General features: G+C 38.2%; 1 protein-coding gene across 1 annotated transcript in view; it reads left to right on the forward strand.

The window, feature by feature from the left end:
* LOC131696158 (uncharacterized) overlaps positions 1–18,954 on the forward strand; it is a 42,213-nt gene extending 23,259 nt beyond the window's left edge. Inside the window, exons 3-8 of the mRNA XM_058984699.1 lie at positions 2,633–2,830; positions 2,894–2,989; positions 14,124–14,222; positions 14,282–14,413; positions 14,477–14,768; positions 14,842–18,954. Coding sequence (XP_058840682.1) covers positions 2,633–2,830; positions 2,894–2,989; positions 14,124–14,222; positions 14,282–14,413; positions 14,477–14,768; positions 14,842–15,032 — 1,008 coding nt within the window. The 3' untranslated portion in view covers positions 15,033–18,954. The remainder of the gene's footprint in view (positions 1–2,632; positions 2,831–2,893; positions 2,990–14,123; positions 14,223–14,281; positions 14,414–14,476; positions 14,769–14,841) is intronic.
* The last annotated feature ends 4,127 nt before the right edge of the window (positions 18,955–23,081 follow it).

Consider the following 23,081-nt stretch of genomic DNA (forward strand, 5'->3'; position numbering starts at 1 on the left):
ATCTAATAATTTATTGTTTTACTTTTTTTTTGTTTCGTTACGAAATCCGAAATTCTGTAGAGGCACCTAGGCCGCCCTGAAACGAAGGGTACGCCGGGCAAATAAGAACCCGAGTAGTGGGCAAACCCCTACTTACAATGTATGTGTGTGTATGTGTGTGTGTGTATGTGTGTGTGTGTGTCATTTAAACTCACACAATTTTCTCAGAGATGGCTGAACCGATTTTCGCAAACTTAGTTTCATCTGAAAGGTATAACGCTCCCATAAGCTGCTATTGAATTTTTAGTTGATCCGACTTCCGGTTCCGGAGTTACGGGTTGAAGAGTGCGGTCACACAGCAAATTCCCATATAAACTGGTACCACCATGATATTCAAATGATGTAAAACATATTAAAAGTGATGTAACATAACTCTAGTTTGCGGGTCTGGATCACTAATGATCAATCAAAGCAGCTTTGACCACATTGGCCACCTATGACGATTCATGACGCCCCCGGGGAACCCGCCAAGTTCATAAGCTAATATCACACCCATTCCACAACGAATTCTCTACCGATTTTTACGAACTTGATTTCAAATGAAAGATACAGTAATGCCATTGACTGCTGCTGAATTTCATTCGGTTCTGAGTCTTGCTTCCGGAGTTACAGGGGTGTTAGTAAGGATGCACTAGAATTTCCCATATAAATTGGTACAATCGTAATACCTCAGAGGCTAAAATGGTCACCAAATTACTTCTAATCGCAGATCTAGATCACTGATTGCCAATCAAACATTCTTTGAATATATTGTCCACGATCGACGATTCCGGAAGTCCGGAATTCCGGGCATATTCCACAATTAAAGTCACATCGGTTCATCGGTGATGACTGAACCGATTTTCTCAAACCAAGTCTCAAATGGAAGGCAAAATATGCAGTTGAGTGTTGCGTCGCCGCCCCTCCCCCCCCCCCCCCGCCTTGCCATTACACCTCCCTCCTTCATCACTCCCCTCCCCTTGGACCACCCTCACGCCCGCATTTCCTTCATCCACCCCGTATACCGAAATAAGATGAAGGATTTCTGACGCATCCTCCATTCCCAATTTACTAACCCCCCATTCCCTACACGTTCAAACCCATTCCACCAACCTTTCCAAATTATAATCACATGAAGATAACGTTGAACTCAAGCTTATTAAGCTAATTAAATATTATTCTTTTGCCTTTTTCATATGGAAAGGTTATGCAATTGCTCCAAAAACCGACTTTCTAACCGAGGCCCGGAGGGCCGAGTCTCATATAACATTCGACTCAGTTCGCCGAGATCGCAAAATATCTGTGTGTATGTATGTGTGTATGTATGTATGTATGTATGTATGTATGTATGTATGTATGTATGTATGTGTATGTGCGGATTTGTTAACAAAATGTCCACATCGGTTTCTCGGAGATGGCTGAACCGATTTTTACATACTAAGATTCAAATGAATGGTGTAATATTCCCATAGGTTGCTATTGAATTTCATTTTCAACCGACATCTTGTTCCGGATTACGAGTTGAAGAGTATGGTTACAAAACAAAATTTGTTGATTTGTCCACATCGGTTTCTCGGAATTTTCTGATCCGATTTTGACAAACTTGATTTTAAATGAAAGGTCCATCAGCTGCTGTTGAATTTTGTGTGGATCTGAGTTCTGGTTCCTGAATTACAGGGTGATACGTACGATCACGCAGCAAATCCCGATTCTAACGAATTTTGCGATGAATGTAAAAAGGTGAATTTTTTCCAAAATGTAAATACAACTGTTGAATTTGTAGATCTAGGTCCCGAATAGTCATTCAAAGTCTCTTTGGCCACACTGGCCACCATCGACGGATACGGAAGCATCCAAATTCAGAATAACGGTTATATTGGTTTCTCGAAAATGGCTAGACCGATTTGATCAACTTAGTCTCAAACGAAAGGTGTTGCGTCTCCGGAAACTGATATTAAATTCCATCTCCATCCGACTTCCGGCTCCGGAGTTACGGGTTGTGGAGTGCGATCACATAGAAAACTCCGATTCAAACCGATACCGCGATGAATACAAATACGTGCTCTTATATATACTTACCAAGTGTAATAAGAATGAAAGACATTTTTATAATGTTATATTGTACGAACCAGCTATTAAATCATAGTTTTGAGAAATGAGAAAGGCACAATTGCACCTCTAGGTGGATTAAAACAGGTTTTTACTAATAAGTTCTTCATCATCCAATAACATTTAAAATGTTTCTTTTCTCTTTAGATTTTTGTTGACAAAATACAAAAAAAAATTACAATTTAAATTTTTTACATGAATTTTTGTCCTAGCTCAAATGAAAGGTAGTCTCACTTTCTAGTCTTTCATGTTTTTGTTTTCCTTGTCTAAACTAAAATTTATAGTTGTTTAAAATTGTCATTGTTAATAAACAACAGAGGCATGTAGCGCAGCTACAACTATTCTTGAAGGTACCTAAATAAATATGTAAAGCCGCATTCTAGCACATGTGATTAATGCACACTAGTGGCCGAGAAACAATTAGGTCATCACTACCTACCATGGTATAATTGGTGAGGAATTTACTAAATCAACTGAACGGCATTTCTTTGAAACTATCCGACAGGACTTTGAGATAGCTGGCAGCAGAGCGGGGGAGCTATCAATCTCACTCGAATCGCCGTTGGGCACCTGTACATCCTGGGACTCGCACGCACATTACCGTCAAAGGATAGGGAACACACCGTTACCGTGGGGCGTTGCACTGCACTGCGACGCCTCACACCTAACTAGTCCCACTGGGATCGTGAGGATACTACTGGTGGTAAGTAGAGATACCGTTTCCCAAGTTAGATTGCTGATCTAATTAAAAAAAATATGGTTTTAGATATCATCGGCAGCATGCCTCGCTTGTGAATGCTCGGCTGGTACCGTGCAAGTGGGATTGTTTTTACTGCCACTGATTGGACGACTAAGGTTGATGGTAAGTAGCATGAATGACGTTTGTAGCACCTGTAATTTTTTATAAAATCTCAACTCAAAGACAAACGATTTTCGACTAGTATGATCAGTGGCGGATACATGAGGAGGGTCTTGAAAATTTTAATTTTTAAACTTGTGGAGAAATTTTAAAATAGTTTCCATTTTAATTCGTTTTAAACTCAAAATCATACCAGACCAGATTCGACCACCATTTTTTTAAATGAGGTCATTACGTATTACGAATTGTACAATGAACAATTAAAAAACGAAATTTCGGATCCATCAGAATTTTTTTGGATCCGCTTCTGAGTATGATAACACAGCATAAAAAATAATACACTTTTCAAGTGATCTAGTAAAGGTTTCCATATTTTGCGCAAAGTTCCACTGTATCGCTTTTGTGGGTTATTCTCGGAAAAATTGGGAATAAGAAAAATGGAATTTATGAAATGAAAGGCGGATAGGTTCTCTAGATCGAATAGGCTATGAACTTAGAACGGAACTCCCAACAATCAATTTAGCTGAATTATTGCTTGTGCAGGTCTTGCTCAGCTTATTCTATCGTATCAAAGGTTTGTTCAGCTTGCATTGTTTGTTAGGTAGGAATTGAATGCGCGCGGCTTGATGCTAGCAGTAGAGGAAGAATGATCACGTGATCGAATCTAGGCAGGGACTCGTGAATAATTTTATGACGGCGTTGGTAAACATGATGATGAGTTATGTTCTATGAACGGCCATGCGGTAGGCTTGGGTGGATCGTCCAACTCTTACCAGCAGAAGTCAAAGTATTCTTCACCTTTCCTTTCGATCATGTCTATAGGAGCCTGCCTAGTTCTAGTTTTCCGTTCTAAGTTTATAACTGATTCGTTCTAGAATTCTTATTCGTCTTTCAATTTCATTGTTTCTCTTAGTCTTAAATTTAACGAATATTGCCGACAATATCGATATAGTGGAACCTTGCGGCAATTAAAACAAAGTAACTTAAAAGAAACTTCTATATTGGAAAGCCACTTAACACAGCCTTCATTGCTTACAATAAGACAGGCATGTCTAATCCATGTGAAATTCCTCGTTCGTGCATTATTGCAAAGAAGGCTATTGACACGTATCTCATATCGGAGCTCACAACTCGCGATATCTGTGCAGCCATTGATACTTTGACTGTTGGTAACACAGACAGGTTGTTCGGCATATCTGCCACATGAGTCATCACCTTTTGATGATTTCAAAAACTTGGTATCATATCATTTAGGGTAGCTCATATATCAATCTGCACAAATCACAAGCACAAATCTACATATTCTGAATGTAGGAAACCGACCAACTTTTGCGTCTACATGGGATGATATAACACTTACAGAACATTCCACGAGAAGATTTTCTCTCGAGAGAAGTGGTTATATGGCTACATGGAGAGACAATAACAAACACAAGTAGCCTGTTACACTGAGGACTTCATGACGGAGGGACGTGCATGTGCGGCTGTATACTGTCGTGAAATAAAATTGGAACAGTCTCACTCGCTAGGTAGATTCTGTACCATATCCCAAGCAGAAATCTTCGAGATTATGTGCGGTATACAATCGGCCCTCCAACAGAGTATGTCCGGAAAAGTTCTATTCCGATAGTCAGGCTGCAATCAAGATCCTCAGCTCGGACAAATCTCGGTCCAATCTAATGGTTGCATGCCGTACTCAAATAGAAAAGCTTGGCATTGACGATACTATCAACCTCGTTTGGGTACCCGGACAATCCGGTATTACTAGTAATGACTGGGTCGGTGAATTGGCCAAAGCAGGTGCAGAGATTGACTTAGTTTGTTCTGAGCCTGCTTTACCAATTTCAACAAGTTGGATAAACAAAAAGATCCGGTCTTGGGCTTCAACCGAGCACTGCAACTATTGGCGCAATCTAGAAACTTGTTGTCAAGCAATAGCTTTTTTGGAAAAACCGTGCCGAGTGATTTCGAAAAACCCTTTACACTTTTCGAAACAATCCTGTGGTTTGCTGATCGGGGCTTTTACTGGCCACTGTAAAGTCAATTATTACATGGCTATTATTCAGCGCGACGAGTCATTTTCATGTGATCATTGTGAATTCGATTATGAAATCTCATACCATTTGATTTGCAACTACCCAGCAGTACGGTAATTGCGATTTTGAGTTTTTGGCTGTCCTTACCTAGACGAAGCTGTGTTTGGGCGACTGAAACGTAGTAACATACTAATATTTTTAATTCAGTGGGATAGAGTGCTTTAGGCTGTCATTTTTCTTATCCTCTCAATTCTACTCCCTCCCTCATCCTTCTCACTTCCTTCCTCTCAGGAAACTGATGAGAATTGGTATTAGTGTATATCAAGCACGAATAATGTGCTCCGGTTATTTTCAGTTTTCCCTAGTGAATTAGTGATTCTTTTTTCTCTAACTTTTCTCATATCGTGAGGTCTAGCGACTTTTCATCAGTGCAGTGTTAATTGTCACATTGATCGGAATTAAACAAGTTATAAACCATCGATATCGTTCTGCATTTCGGAGATCGCCATGGTCCAGTGAATTATTCAGATAAGTACACTCATACAATAATGATCTACATTAGTGTATAACCCTCAAATACAATCAGCCATGTTGTTCTTCTGTATTGTGATCCCTGGTTTGTGATATCCCTGGCGGCAGCTACTTGATCGTAATTTAAACGTGCTGCCCTGTCTCTCATTTTTAAAGAGGCCTTGCGAGAAGTATATGGATGATCGTTCTTACACCGTTCATTCTGAGGTTTCCTTCCATCGTGTTGTTTTTAGGGTGCACTGTGCGTTGGAGGTCTAAACTGTCTGCAGAGGATGCAACAGGACACATGCCACAGGGAGGGTTCGCTGTGGATTTTCGTCTAGCTATTCTAACGCGGCCACGGCAACAGCGTGTGAATAGCAGGAACAAAATCCATAGTGAATGTTTCTCTGTGGCGTGTGTCCTGTTGCCTCATCTGCGGTCATAGTTAAAGAAGGGTGCACATCGGCAACGTTTGATCGTGCAAGTTATATGGATACAAACTATAACACTTTCTCCCTGTCTGGAGCTCATAGGTAGCATTACTCTTGAACGGCTTAATTAATCAACCTATTTATTTAGAAACTACTCTAGTATGCATGCAAATCTTTCGGTATTTGTATTGTGTCGTGGAGTGAGTGCTCTCTCTATCTCTGTCAGTCAGTAACCACTCTGGCCGAGAGATGTTTTGAGTGCGACATCCATGTAATCGGTATCGCTTGATCTTGGCGCTTGGGTGCGTGATGCTTTAGATCTGGTGCGTCGTTTCTGTATGTGTCTAAGGATAGGTGCAGATTTCTGTGCTTGTAGTGAGACGTTGTCATCGTTGTGTTGTATCACATCAGCATTATACAGAGGAATGGTGAAGATAGCAAGTATTGGAAACGTTAATTTTATTCGTGGTTAGTCTGTTGAAAACACGAGTGATTTTTCGATATTTAGAGGTTATCCTGTCCCACCTGTGGTATGTATAATTCATTTCGATTAATTAACTGATCACGGCGATGCATGTTTCTCGATTTCAGATTATGGACAATGAAGATGAGCTTCTGGCCATTGTTCAAGAAGAAAAAGGGACGCAGACTCCTTCATCTTTAGAACAAGGATCATCGAAGCGGGCACATGCCTCTCCTATCTTCAATGAAGACAAAAAAGCGCGCTTTCAAATGCTAAACGCATTGAAGATATCGATAAAGAGACCCAATTGTGATGTTGATGCTGATTTCTTCAACAAGCTTCCTCAAAAGCTTGCAACTCTGCAGCAAGTAGTGCCGCTTGATGAGCAACAACCGCTCTTTACCAGTTCCGGGTTCTCACAAGGACTTGCGTGGTTCGCTGCAAAGAATGAACATAGCTACAATTGGCTAAATAAGTCGTTAACAAATCTATTAAACGAGGGTACTTTACCTCTTTTTGAGGTTATGTCGTTTAAACCTGTGCCTCCACTTCGTCGCGCCTTGATATCGCTTTCAGTCGTACCTCGATTAGGGAAGAATCCACAAGCAAGCGTTCTTGGCTTGATCGCAAGGTTGAACAAAAATTTGAACGTCAAGTATTGGAAGGTATTAAAGGTTTGCCTCCAGAAAACGGCAAACAGCAAATCATCATAGGACTGGATGAAACTTCAATTTCCCAGATATCTGATCAAAATAATCGCATATTCTATGCTTTGTCGCAAATTTTCGTGAAAATTTTCGAAAGAAACTACGTTTCACTGCACATTACTGCCGTGATCCGCATAACAGTCCCATTTGCTATGGGTTTCCTATGCAGGTGGGACTGTTATACGTATCACGGCAGATTACCACTGTAATATTTCTTTGAACGAACATATGATTGAAATAAATATTTTGAATGACTACATTGTTTAGATTTGAAAATAATTTTTCTCTTAATATAGATCTTCCAGCTTCAGTTTATCTGCTCCAAATCGTATGAGATGTGTGTGTATGTATGTGTGAATCCACCTATACTGCCCATATTTGCATATTTGTCCCATTTTCGGTGGGATTTCTTATCTTTATGGGACTGATTTGACTGATAATCAGTCTTCGTCATCATCGTAAATGAATGTACTCTAAATCTGATTTCAACCCAATTGTGGTAGAGCATGTCTGTCGTGGTGCGCCTAACTATGGTTTTCCTATGTTGAGGACTGGTATGCGTATCACGGTAGCAGTCTATTTCAGAAAGATTTCTTTCTCTGTTTGGAAAACTGACATCTTTTCTGTTTTTACATGTGCGTGGCGTCATATTCCCATTCCTCGACCTTATTCACTGATTTCCCTTATCCTTCCCCATCCTTTCCCACAGGAATATGATGAAACCATAAGTATTATGAGGCAAGGTACAAATCTCCGAACAACATGGGGAACGTGCCATTAAGCCAATACTTTCTGATTCCTGATTCCTGATAGTTTGTTCTGAGCCTGCTTTGCCAATTTCAACAAGTTGGATAAACGAAAAGATCCGGTCTTGGGCTTCAACCGAGCACTGCAACTATTGGCGCAATCTAGAAACTTGTTGTCAAGCAATAGCTTTTTTGGAAAAACCATGCCGAGTGATTTCGAAAAACCCTTTACACTTTTCGAAACAATCCTGTGGTTTGCTGATCGGGGCTTTAACTGGCCACTGTAAAGTCAATTATTACATGGCTATTATTCAGCGCGACGAGTCATTTTCATGTGATCATTGTGAATTCGATTATGAAATCTCATACCATTTGATTTGCAACTACCCAGCAGTACCGTAATTGCGATTTTGAGTTTTCGGCTGTCCTTACCTAGACGAAGCTGTGTTTGGGCGACTGAAACGTAGTAACATACTAATATTTTTAATTCAGTGGGATAGAGTGCTTTAGACTGTCATTTTTCTTATCCTCTCAATTCTACTCCCTCCCTTATCCTCCTCACTTCCTTCCTCTCAGGAAACTGATGAGAAGACACGGCAAGGCACAAATCCTCGACTACATACGGGGAACGTGTCATTTGAGTCCTGATTCGGATTCAACAACTTGCTGAAAGTAATCATTACGTTAGCGAGAATTGCTGTCACGTCATAGAGCATGTTGTTTGGCTGTGTACAGAGTAGGGGAGACTGAGGAGACTTGATCCCCGGGGAGACTTGATCCCATCATTGTAACTCAAAGGCGGATCTGGATACATTAATCGAATATACTATAAAGTTGCGTAGTTTTATCTAAACATAAATTACATTAACACAGAAAAAAGAAATTGGACTTTTGTGTAACCGAATTTTTACCGATTTAAAAAAAATCTCAGTAGAACTGAAGATTTATTTTCTAAATTTTCAAACTTTTATAAAATTGATAAAATCACCCACTACATACTCTACTTTTGCATACAGAATTACAGGAGAATGTCAATTATATGAATACGTTATGATTGAGCTGATTCATTTGTTCAACTATATTTTTACTAAAGTTTGCTGAAATAGATGCTATGGGTTCACTTGATCCCTTCAAATTCGTGGAGATTTGATCCCCTTCGCCATACTTCATACACACCACTGAAAATAACCAAATTCACACCAGAACAATTGAAGTTATTGTTGTCATAAAAAATGTCAAAAATGAACGCTTCATCGTAAAGAAACATAACTGTAATTGTTTACTACAGTATACGTAGCAACCATTCATCCCACATTTGACGTTCCTCAACCATAATAAAGACAGCTTTCAAATAATTGCACGGAGATTTGGGGAATTCGTAAAAAAAATCAGGTGGGAGATGCGTAATATGTAGTAACAAAAATAACAATATCTAATCATAACAATTTAATCAATACTACAATCCATTTATAAAATTGAATGGGGTAATGTACCCGTTTTTGCCCTATTAAGAAGGGTACCACATTATTACAATAATAATTTTATTATTTCAGCTTCTTTGATTTGTTATTAAGGTCCATTTTTTCGTTTATAGAGGTTTTAACGTTAAGGTCATTCGCCTCTTATTAAGAGCCAATATAATAACAAAATTGTCTTGAGAATGGTGAAAATCTTCTGTTTGAGCGCAGCAAAATCTCTAATCGAGTACCCCCATTATCGCAATACCATTTGAGTCAATGCGTTGAGCAAAGATGGCAGACGCTGCTCTAACCAAAGGCTTCAGATGGGTAGGATGATAGTAGAAACAGGGCAAAAATAGGCTTATTACCCTAGATGCTCTTTTAAACACGTTTTCATAAAGGAATCAAGTGTCCCCAAATTAGGGATCGAGTCTCCACCAATCTAAGAATTTTCCATTTTTTTGTTGTTTTCAAAAAATGCTCATAGCTCATGTCCAGTATAATATTTCCATGCAATTTTTTTATGATTATTGGTCATCCCTAGAAACAATATAAAACTACAAAAAAATACATAGTTTTTTATCATTCCACGGAGTTGGACTGAAAAATAAAAAAGGGGATCAAGTCTCCTCAGTCTCCCCTACCGTGTTGCAAGGTCCCAACTAATAGACTCCCTTCGATACCGAGATGGATCACCGTGCCAGATTGGGACGTTTTGGCACGTCTCATGGAAGAGTTCGTGGGGTCGAATCCTGGCCAAAATTATTTACTGCTGCTATTGCTGTTATTATGCCTTGATATGAACTAAAAATAGACAATAATTAATTTATGGAAAAAATGGCTATCCAACCTACCAGTGCTGAGCTAGATTTTCTATATCGTTTCGAATACTAGTAATTTCGTGGTGATCTGTGTGAATACATTTGATTTCCCAGTTGCATAAACAAATGATTAATGGAAAAGGGAGACGAGAAGGGACGCGTGTGCACATATTCATATAGAGATACATTTTTACAAACATAGTAGAGTGTGGACCCTATTTTCGCCCTGTTACTATTATCGCCCTACTCCTTTGAAGCCATTGGTTACAACAGCGTCTGCCATCTTTGTTCAACGCATTGGCTCAAATGGTAGTGCGATAATTGGAGCGTGCGATTCGAGTTTTCGTTACGCTCAAACAGAAGTATTTCATCATTCTCAGGTCATTTTTGTTAGAATATTGGTTCTTGGGAACGAAGCAAGGATACTGATGCAAATTTATGCGCATTTCGTCGATTGCAGGCGACGTAATTAATATAATAGTTCGGCACCTTACCCGATCAGAACGTCATAACAGAAAGCTATCAAATTTATATCTCATGTTGATATTTAATACTCACTGTGTTATCTTTATGATATCCCAATCAGCAAGGCAAGCAAACGTATATCAAGATTATGTCTTCTGATGATATCATGGGATTATTAATATGATATTAATGTACGCATATAACGATGAAAGTTTAAAAACGTAATGTAGCGACCTGTTCAAATTGTTGAAAGATTAATATTTGTGCGTATGCATTAAGTTATCAATATACCAAAATAGCCCAAGCCTCCGAAACTTGGGAAAGAAAATTCATAAGCAAATAATAATCACTAAATGAATACATGTCCCAGCTGGCATTATTGTTTGCTGTTAAAATTTAAATATATGTTTTAGATAATCCTTGAAATATCTAAAAACTTAAATGCAAAAATATTGTTAACTTCCTCCTTAGCATTAAATCAAATTTGTTGTTTTAGAAAAACATGAATTTTTTTAGAATTCGTCACATCGAAGAATCCTCAACAATTTCCAGTATTTTCTGATTATCTGTTAAAATATTCGCAGTTGATAGATTGAATTATTATGAAAGATTTGTATTCCTGTGAGTTTATTAGGTGTGAGATAATTCTACTGGTTTGGTTAGTCTTCCCCATATCAAAATTGCCAATAACAAAACCTCAAAAACGGCTTGAAATTTGCAAACCTCAAAACTTTGGTATTTGTTTCTTTGAATCTGTTCGGAATCGTAAATAAAATTTGTCGTATTCTACATAAAATAATGCACATGAAATATCCCCTCAATGTTACCATATCGCATCGGCATTATTTCTAGAAATCGTGGATTACACATTAACGTACAAGAGAAGCTACGAAGCGCACTGTATTCCAAAATCTAAAAATAGCCCCACTTTACACTTTACACAAGGAAAACAAACAGTCCTTAGGCATTGGCAAAGTTCAATATGTGCGTCCTGAAATCGTCTTTTGCATCTATAATCGTTTTGCCCTGGACGGATCAGTGGAATATTATGCTCACATTATACATCAGTCGAAAACAACGTCGTTGGTTAATGAAGGAAACTTCCCCATCAAACTCAGAACACCTAGGTTCAAAGCGCCATATCTAGTCTAGTCTAGTCTACACATACACAGCCAATACATGTAGGGATCCTGGAAAATTGCAGACGTTCGCCCACAATTTTGCCTGTCATTATTAATGTTTGTGGCACATATTCAATATGACACAAGCATTAATGCGGCCAGGGCAACTGTGCAGCGTACGAAATAAAGATGATTCAAAATTTTACGGCAATCAAATTATTCATTTAATGAATAATTTAATCAACGGATTATTTTGAACCTTGAATAAGGAAGAAACGTGGACAACCGTACACAACCGTTTCAATTTGATGGGGGTTTGATAAATCGTTGGGAGTGACATTGCTGAGAGGGTTAATGTCACTCCTTTGGTCCTGAGTTCCTGGGATGGGGCAGAGGTTATTAGCCCTGTCCTGGCTGAGGAGCCAAGGTTATAGCGACTTTACTCGCTCTCTGAAATAATGATAGAGAAAATTGGTCAAAACGGTTAGTTATTGCTAAACATAAAGACAAAAGGCAAAAACGTCTAAACAGCTCTGAGAGCCGATAAAACAATAAAGTCCAACGAAAACACTTCCACAAAAACAGCACAAAAAGATCGCGCTATAACACATAAATGATATTTATCAAAATGTCCATGTCTACTTTCTGTCAAAACTTACGTAGGGCTGCCGACAACCGACCAGTGCCGGCAACCGACCACTTTCCCCTATAATGTTTAATAAAAGCAAGATTAAGCCCCAGTCCGACCTTAAGGACCGTAAAAGATTTCACAATCATCATAAAACCGTATACTGGTGTTAATACTCTCGGCACCGATGTTTGTGTTTCGTGAGCCACTTAGCTTCCAGCTTTGTCACGATACAAGAGAGCCTTTTAGCTCTCCACTTCGTCGCGATCTACTTGACGTATTCCTCGGCTGTAGACCTAGCCTCCATAGTAAACCAATCGGTAGATGCCGAAGTCTGTCGTCAATTTCCACTATGAGGAAATATTCTCCGAAGATATCTTTTGCAAAAGGCACTTAGAGAATTCTATTTAAAATATTAGGCATATGTTTGAACATATTCAATTTTTCAAATTTAAATAAAATATTCCAAGGGAGTTTGACACCACTTTTTACTCACCATTGCCGCGATTAATTCTGAATACAATCCAGTAGGCTTTCAGTAAGAGATATTTAAGGCTCAAGTTACCTCAAGGCTTGGTAGTATGCGTAAGAAAAATTGTGTTCAGCTTTGCCACCAGATTATCCATTTAAACCTTTTCAAAACTCTAAAAGAAGAATATCAGTCGATTTATTAGATCATCACGATTCAATTCATGCAAAATACCTGCTGGAAAAACCATCAGCTTAGCTGGATGGTGCTTTTGAAAAAGTGGCTGTGATTTTTTATCACACTACCACACCGAGCTGGGGTACGCACCACAACTGCGCAATGAAAAAACCACAGCCACTTTTTCAAAAGCACCGTTTAGCTAAGCCGATGGTTTTTCCAGCAGGTATTTTGCATGAATTGAATCGTGATGATCTAATAAATCGACTGATATTCTTCTTTTAGAGTTTTAAAAAGGTTTAAATGGATAATCCGGTGGCAAAGCTGAACACAAATTTTCCTACCCACACTACCAAGCGTTCAATTCTAACACATGCTTAAAAAAGGTAACTTGAACCTTAAAACAACCAACTCCCTACCTTATTCTTGCACGTAAAACTCTCACCGCTGACCACATCTTTGAACTCAACCTCGTGAGCGGATATGTAGATTCATTGCAAGCAATATCGCTTACCTGATTTGAAATTGCACTCACGATCCCGAGTTTGTGCCGAGCGGACCTTTGCAATTTCAGTTACAACTTTGAACCGAAAAAATACCATTAGAAAGGTCAGGTTTTAATTTGGGTTACCAACACTGTCAGCCTGACTACTACTTAGAAGCCGATGCTGTCTCGACCTTCATTTGGCCAGCTGGAGTGGAATCCGCCAGACAAGAATTAAGCGAATACCTGTATTTATCGAATGTAGGGAGCAAATAATGGAAAAAATAGCACTTAGCTATTCTACTGGTTTCCAACGACGCACCGATTCAGCCTATAGGTATAGGTATATATATACAGATGGCTATTACTTAAAACTCGATATCACCTTTGGGGCACGGGAAAACTTCGGACCGATGATAAAACGGATTTTCATTTTCTTCCTTTTTTAAATATATGTAGGTATTACTAACACTCGACCCAGTAAACCTCGCGAAGTATGCAAACAAATTAATTAAAAATAATGTTTTAATCCTAATGATATCCTGACGTTTGCTTGAGCGCTTAACATTTGGGCTATTGATGTGATTATTTATTGATAATTAATTATATTTTTCAGGTTTTCTGTGCTCTGTTCTCACTGTTGATCACTTGTTTGATGTTATTTCTGGATATATCACATATTGCATTAATGTTTCCCTTCAACTGGGGAAAATTGGTAAGTGCTCGTGGAAGGTTTTGAAGCTTGCGACAATAACCACATTTTTTTCTCGACAGAATGCATGGATGTACCTGACAATCGGTTTATTATTTCTTGTTGGCTCGTCGCTACTAATCCACATGGTGTTTTTTGCTGAAGAATTCATGTGGGTGCCAAAGCACACCAAAGACACACTGTTCATATCAGCGGTAAGCAAGTGTTTAGTACCTATTGTGGTTGAAAGTTGTAATGGATAAATTAAACCATTTCAGATACTTGGTTATGTTTGCTCCATCGAAGCAGCGATCATAGCGGCACTAACAAGATGTCCCTCCCAGTACCGACATGTGATCGATGACTACAGCGACATGTGCTTGGAAGAGCGCGAACTGAGCCCAATTTGTAGTCACGAGCTAACTAATAACGTAAACAACGTTACGACCGACATCAATAACGCAACTAATGCTAGCGCGATCGAGCTATCAAATCACCGAAATTACAACAACAAAATCGAAGCAGGTGATAGTACGGTACCAACGTGTAATCAGAAACCTTATATACCAGGTGAGTTTGACTGTTCGTTCCCGCACCACCGCACATTACCTATAGATACTGACGTAGATATTCTTATTTTCAGTGAAACGTCCCGACCAATCATATAATCAACGTCCTACCTTAGGTAATATGCAGAAATCGAATCACCGTAACCGCCAGGGTTATCACTACCAACCAATCGCCTCAACTTCGCGGCAAAGTCCCACATTCGTCCTGGACGACGAGGCCATCCCGGGACCCTCGAACCGGTCACTCGACTACTCAAGTGCGTGATAATGGCGGTGCTGGTTCACAGTTATGTTTTTGATTTTTCTCGTACCGAAAAATAGAACAAAACATTCATCAAAACTAACCTAGCTGTATGCGATTTGTGCATAGTGTAGCAGGGAAGTTCAAAAATTTTACAAAACTTGATACATTTTGTTGAAACGGGTCACATTTGTTGAAGTCTTCTAAAGAACGACAAACGACACGAAACACCATACCGCGTATGTCCTCGCGTAGGTTTAATTTAGTTCAATTTTCACATTAATTTCCGTTAGGGAGTACAACCCAGAAATGTTCGGAAAACTGAACGGCAGCAAACCGTAGTGTGTAAATAGCGAGCGAGAAAATATATATTAAACCAATCAAGTCCCTTTTGTATATACGAAAAATTTCCACTAGAAGCAGTTCGCCGAGAACAAACCGAAATCGGTATCGTGGTTGAGGTAGGAGAAAGAAACAATAAAAAGTATAAATTATATTAATTTAGCAACCAAAAGATTTCGTAAAGTAATAAATTGATCAAGCAAAAGTAATAAGGGTAAGCAACAGTGTAACAAGTTTTGGATAACCAGTTATTTCGAGCAAATTAAAATGTGAAGAAACACATAGAAACAGTATAATTTCGTATGGCATTTTGTATTGCGCAAACAGACTAGTCGCAGGTTTTAAAGCGAATTCAATTGTAGATATTACGAATACGAACGATTTTTGTCTGCAGAAATCAATGGCTATGCAGCAACTACAATAAAACGGCATTAGCTTGTGTAAATTGTGAATTAACAAAAAGACAAAAAGACATAGACATGTCAAAAGCTAAACATACCGTGATTTTTCTATACCTTATAATCGGAAGCAAAATCAATTTGAGTAATTTAGCCAATTCTCCACTATTATTGACTACTTTCAGTAATGCTTTTTTATAGTTAAAGTTAACGGTGAATAGATATGCTTTTACTCTTTACTCGCACAGTGGGTTAATAAGCTGTCATTCCTTATGATGTCCCAAGTACTCATAAAAGAGAATATAGCGTACAAAGAAATAACCATTCCTTGAGAGCACCGAAAGGTAACTTGTTGTACTGCTATCGCAGATATCTTGAACGCGACTCTTCTGAGAATTCGCAAAAATTTATCAATCTTGCATGCATCTTCCGGGAACCGGAAACAACCGAAATTTGCAGTATGATATGTTACAATAGAAAAGATTATAGTTTCTTGAGGGTGTGCTGATTAGAGCATCTATCTGGCTCTCGTATTATATGTTATGCCCATTAGTTCGACATTCAACATTCATTGATTAGAGATGGGTGGGTATGGGTTATTTGTACCCGGATCCAACCTGAACGCAAACATTATTTTTGTAAGTTTACCCGAACGCGACCCGCACCCGTATTTTTAAAAAATGCAAAGCTCCAACCCGACCCGTACCTGGTAGAGATGGTCGGGTTTCAATTTTTTCGAACCCAAACCCGACCCGAACCCGCGAGCATGAATATTTTAAAACCCGAACCCGACCCGAGCCCGAAATTATAAAATTTGAAAAACTCGAATCCGACCCGAACCCAAAAATTTTAAAACTTAGAAACCCGATCCCGACCCGTACCCGAGAATGAACATTTTGTAAAACCCGAACCTGACCCGACTAGAGAATTTTAAAATTTGAAAACTCGAACCCGACCCTAACCCGAAAATTTAAAATTTGAGAAGGCCGATCCAAATCCAACTTGCTAATACGGAGAATCAACCAAAGATCTCGAAGATTTTTAATTCTAGGCATCCGAGCTGGACTCTAGGCTCATCTAAGAGTAGTAGAATAACTCGAATCTGAAGTAGCACCATACGCATTGAGTTATATCTTCATATGGAAAAACAAATCACAACAGTAGAATCCGCATTCATAGTTACTATTATTGAACGTCGAATTTGTAATGTTCTGAGAAACTTATAAATCGTCGATATCTTAACCGGAAAATTAGTTAAATCGGCGGCTAACTCATGGGGAAACAGAAAGCTTAATGGTCACAGTTTTTTTTATCAGAAACCATTCCTGCAAGGCAGTTTCGTATAATTTATTACATGTATTAAATTAAGCTATGGTAATTGGCAATTCGTATTCGACAGTTTACATGATGTTACCCACGTTACTGGTTGGTACGGTCAAACCTGTATCGAATCAATCAAGATTTTCTGACGTGTTCTTGATTTCCCATCATTAGCGTTAGGACGATCTATGATGGCGTATCTAAGTTATTTTATGCTACAGATTATGCGGTAAGCGCGCCAATAGAAATGCTTCGACATCTCCAATGAAGCTTTCGGAACGACTCCAAACTTTTAAAAATCCGTTAATGGCTTCAACAGAACACACCAAATTTCTGCGATCAATTCCTTAAGTTCGTGGAAATTCATGTATTTTCATGAAGGAATCTGGATCATGCAACAGCTCAGCCCGGGAACAAGCTGACAGAAAGTGCTTGTTTCATATACGTGCCACTGATTTGATAGTGGTGCTATTATACCATCACCATTTGAGTGACATGAACAACGAAACCTGGCGGAAGTGAAGCTATGTTTAGGTCTGATGGAACAAAGACAGTCTCTAGAAAATAAATTTGGCCTAACTATAAAAAATTTGGCCTAACTATAAAAAAATAATGTACCCTTTTTTAAAAAAAATGTACCCTTTTTTGAGCCGCCATATTGACACCAAAGTACCACCAAATTCGTGAATTCGAATCTTTATTTTTCCGTTACAGTTTATTTTAATTGCAAGCAATCTTTATCCTAAACCAATTTGATTATTAAACTTCCGTTAAAGCAGGTACAACCTATTTGTTTCATTTGACCAGCTTAACAGTGCTCGCTTAAAGTTTGTTTTGGGGTACAAGTGTACCCCACAAAACCGTTTGTGTTAGTGTTTTGTCATGTGTACATAATTCAAAAAAAATATTGTATCTTTTTTTAAAAGCAAAATATCGATACATAGTAAGCGAGAAACTTGTGTAAATTGTATAAGTTCCAACTCTGCCGAATAATAGTATCTGTTATTTGATATAACAAAGCACTATAACAAAGTAACTAGAAAATGCGCTTGGATCGGCATCGTAATTTTTGCTTATGCGCATGAAAGAGGCAAAACACATGATGGGCCCATATTATTGGCTCGAATCAAAACTCGTCGAAATGTCAATTGACGATAGGTTCATCCGGAGTTCATTTGTGTTACATTTTGCAAGCGTTGCCAATTTTATTTTATTTCCACCACCCAATGTGGCTACGCCACATCGCTTTTGCGCGTGCTGTACTAAACTAGAGATGGCCCCTATGTTTGAGTAAGCCGGGCAAACGAGTGAATCACAGGTTCGCTTGCTTCCGACGGCGGGTCGGTGACCACCTCGCCCGTCGGATCCTCAGCGGCTTTGCGCCTCTTCGGTTCCTAGGCCTCGGTTATGCGGCTAAGCCGCATCGAAACTATACCTACTCCTTAAACAGAGGTTCCTGAAGGGTATCGGATGGTTACCGGCACCCAGTAAAGTTCAACCGTAAATGAGCCGGAATTCTAGCTGATTCTAATTCGTTTTCTGGCACCAGTAACACAACCGATTCTAACTTTAATCGGTTGTGTCACTGGAGCCGGAATACGAATTAGAACCAGCCAGCATTCGGGCTGAGCTTAGCTGGGAAGTTTCCTAAAAATTAATCTGGGAAATACAAATTTTCTGGCAACGCTCCAGCACCTCGTTGAATTCTAATGATTTCACCACCTGGGCGCCAGTTTGACGATATGAAATGAACTTTGTTTACTTTCGACAAGTTTTGATTCGAGCCAACAACATCCAGCCTTTGTATATAGTACCCAGTTAAACTCAGCCGGAAATGAACCGGAATTCTGGCTGGTTCCAGTTCGTATTCCGGCTCTAGTGACACAACCGATTCTAGTTAGAATCGGTTGTGTCACTGGAGCCGGAATACGAACTGGAACCAATCAGAATTCCAGTTCATTTCCGGCTGAGCTTTACTGGGTATGCAAGACGTATCATCATTCGATTCGTTATCTTCTGCAGCCCAGGCTCTGGAACAGACTTACTTTATAGGCTGGATGTTGTTGGCTCGAATCAAAACTTGTCGAAAGTAAACAAAGTTCACTGATAAAATCAAGTACCCATTAATGCGTAGAAAACTACTCATTTTCAATAAAAGTGGAATAACCCATTAAATGGGTAAAGGGTTTGTACTGCGAAAAATAATGGGTGTGTTTCACCCATTATTTTTCGCTGAACTGTTACAACAAAATGCGTAAAAAATACCCATTCATGAAATTCGCGCCAGAATGAAAAATACTGTCAATAGAATTATTTCTGAATTAAACAAATAAACATAAAATAACATTCATTTCACATTATTGTTTCCTTATAAAAGTATACGACAACTGGATATATTTTTGATGGCTGGATCTTTTGGCTTCTCTAAAAATGCCGAACTGGTGCATATTTGCAACATCCTCAGTAGTCTAAACAGCCATTGTTTTCGGAGCATTACCGAAATGTACCGTTTCCGCCACGGACTCCGATGCAGGCCGCTAATTTGTTCACCATCCCGGTCAAAAAATGCGGACGAACATGGTCAGGCGATTTAAACAGTTTGACGTTTAACTCAACTCGCCTGTGCTAATTGCCCATAGGAACAAATGCAATTTGCGAATGCGATTTAAAGGCAATTTCAACACTTAGACAAATTTTCTGGCGGCTGAAAAGGACTTGGTTGTTTTTGCGTTTTTCAAACATGGCGGTTCATGTTTGGCTTAAGCTTAAAATAGTTTTTTTTTTAAGCGATTGGCGTGTTATCGCTTGTATTTTGTTTGTCTAGTGCACTTAATTTAGCCAACGAATGTGGGAAATTGTGGAATCGTGTGTAAATATAGTGGAACAAGATCTCTGACCTAAAGTCCTAATGAAAGTCATATTGTGGTAAGTTTTGGTGTGCAATACCAATTTAACAATCAATTCTTCCTATAGTTTGGTGGTGATTACCTAGTGTACTGATAAATTTATGTGAGTAGATAATAAATCCGAAAATAAGTATTATTTGTAATTTTCATATTAGGCAATTAAGGGCGATTAAATGGCGCCTTCCCTGAGCGATTTGGAGGCGATTTTAGGGCGGGTAGAGCGGCAAAAAAATGACGGCGTCAAATCGCCCAAATGTTGCATTTGAAATAGCCCCCAAATTGCCAGCAATTTGCTGGCAAATTGTAGGGCAATTAGCGCATCCGAGTTAGCAAATAGCCCCCCGTTAGCCAGCAACTTGCCCTTTTTGATTGGGCATGTTCGTCCGCAATTTTTTTGACCGGGTTTATATACACGTAGTGATGCCCGATTTTTGCAAATAATCGATTATCCGTTAATCGAATAATTTTTGAGAGCTTGATTAATTCATTCGATTAATCGACCAAGATAATCGATTAAAGTCAATAATCGATTACTTAGTAAATCTTAGTTAGCCAACCAAAAAAAAAGGTCGCTAGACACATTATGAAAAATTTGGAGAAGTCATGTCATATTTTTTTTTCGACGACTTAGCTTTGCATGGGCTTCCTCTTGTACTTCCCCTCTCAAAATCGTCATGCTCGTTTGGCTGTACATTTTGACCAGGGATATTTTGAAAAATCTGTGCGCGGCTAAATTAAAAAATCTGAGTCAATCTGTGTTAAGAAAACCGTAAAAATATGTCTTAAAACAAGATGTGGCTTCTTCGTCATTTTTCAAAGTGCCTTTATTGAGAGAACCACAGTTCGGGTGGAAGAAGATAAAAGACGCGAACTATGCATCAGATTTAGGGTTTTCAAAGGTCATTAATGATAGGACGACGCACAGTGCTGCCAAATCTAAAATAAACGGTTAAAAGTACTTACTGGCTTTCGATCATGTTTTAGTGCATAGGTGTCTTCAGCAGTTTCATAAAAACTGATAAAGTATCTGAATAGTATTTTATTTTATTTTTTCATTCGACAATAAAACAATATTTTCTTCTGTAATCTTGTAGAACAGCTGATTTAGAGGGTTTTTGTCGAAGATAATATTTACTGACTGTGTCCTGTACATTCATATATTGCTAAAATCACCTTAAAATCGGTTTCTAACGTTTTCTCTATACAATCAATGTTTATCACTTAGGTGTAACCTAGAAAGTGTCAGGCACCAACGAATTGTCTAACTTTCATGAGCATGCAAACTAGTTCTGATGCCATTTTAAGATATAAACTACCGACGGGTTCGTAATCCTAAAAACAATTTATACTTTAATTTTCTTTAAGGGGATCCTACTACATTAAAAAATAAAAAATAGGTTTTCTTCTTCAACTTTGCATAACGGTTAATGTGGAGTAATTTATATATATATATATATATATATATATATATATATATATATATATATATATATATATATATATATATATATATATATATATATATATATATATATATATATATATATATATATATATATATATATATATATATATATATATATATATATATATATATATATATATATATATATATATATATATATATATATATATATATATATATATATATATGTGTGTGTGTGTGTTGGTAGAGGAACCTTACGTTTTAGACATTTGCAAATTAGTGCTTTGACATTTTATCCGTACACTGAATTTCTATGACTAAGGTATATGCTGGAAAGTTAATATACAATTTAGAATGTAGACTATTGATTACCAAGGGTGGCACGTTCTTCTATGTGTGAATGTGGTTGTCATATTTTGTCGAACGAAAAGGAAGAAGGTGAAGAAGAAAAGCACGTGCTTCCTTTATTTGTTCGGATTTGTTAGTGATGTAAATGTTTACTGTTTGCGGGCCTGGTCACAATACTTATTTTCACCACGTGCTTACAAGCTTAGTTCCGATTGGTTGGTTTTGTTGATGTTATTCTCCAGAGACCCGGAAGCCATGAATAATTTCGCTACCGAGAAAATAACACACTCAAAACCGGTGTATGTTCTCACCTCCAATTTTATAATCTTGATTGATTACAGCACATCTAACATAGACAAACAGACATAACGTTCGAAATTAATTCTTTGCCAGTTTTACCAGTTAATTTTAAGCGTTATGTATTTTAGTCTGTGTCGTAAGTTCAACGTCTCGAACAACGGACGTTTATTTCTCTTTATACTATATTCTCTGTACTGACCACATGCAAATAAAAAATATGTTCCTGATTTTTTTTGAAATCCAGCAGCTTCCCTAAAAAAGTTGAGCGGCGCTGCTTTTGTAAAATGTTGGAAATTTTTGTAAAGCAAATCAATTCAGTGCAATATATTTCTACTTATACGATTCCAGTAGTGCAACTTGTAGATTAGCTGAGAAAGGAAATACTTTTCCAATCAATGTAACATACGCCTCATCCGTCCCAGTAAAACAATTTTATAGAATTGTTTCTAGTTTAGTTGATATTTTCGTCTACATTTGAAAAAAATAGCTATCTGCTAGGACAAAGCAAAGTATCGAGTCAGTTTTGGAGTATTTTATCTGCCGTCCATATTGAAATCGTTAAACACAAACAAAACTGATAACCATCGAAATATTGAATTATTTACCTACTGTTTGGAGAAGCAGATGGACCGCCGGAGCGGCCCACTGCTTACTTACAGTTGCAAGAGTTCATTGGAAAATGAAGCACATCGATTAGTTGGACAATAAATAGGTCCCGTTTTTTTCTCACTATTGCAGATTTGCGAAGAACTATATTAATTTTGACAGTGTCTACTTCAATGACAATAAATAGATCGAGGAAAATGGAGAATGCTACCATGCTTAACAAGCCCACTGTGCTACGATTTGGTTCAAAAGCATGTACGAGCACACATATACTCGATATCGACCATTTACCTAGATAGATCACATTTATGTTATTCCATTGCATAAACAACCAAATGGTATTATGACGATCCCGAACAAGTGTTTCTACCATTTCAAACGGAGAGTATTACTTTTACAAGTCACATTTTTTCCTTATTATATTGAA

The sequence above is a fragment of the Topomyia yanbarensis genome, unplaced genomic scaffold, assembly GCF_030247195.1.
Source record: "Topomyia yanbarensis strain Yona2022 unplaced genomic scaffold, ASM3024719v1 HiC_scaffold_80, whole genome shotgun sequence".
NCBI lineage: Eukaryota > Metazoa > Arthropoda > Insecta > Diptera > Culicidae > Topomyia > Topomyia yanbarensis.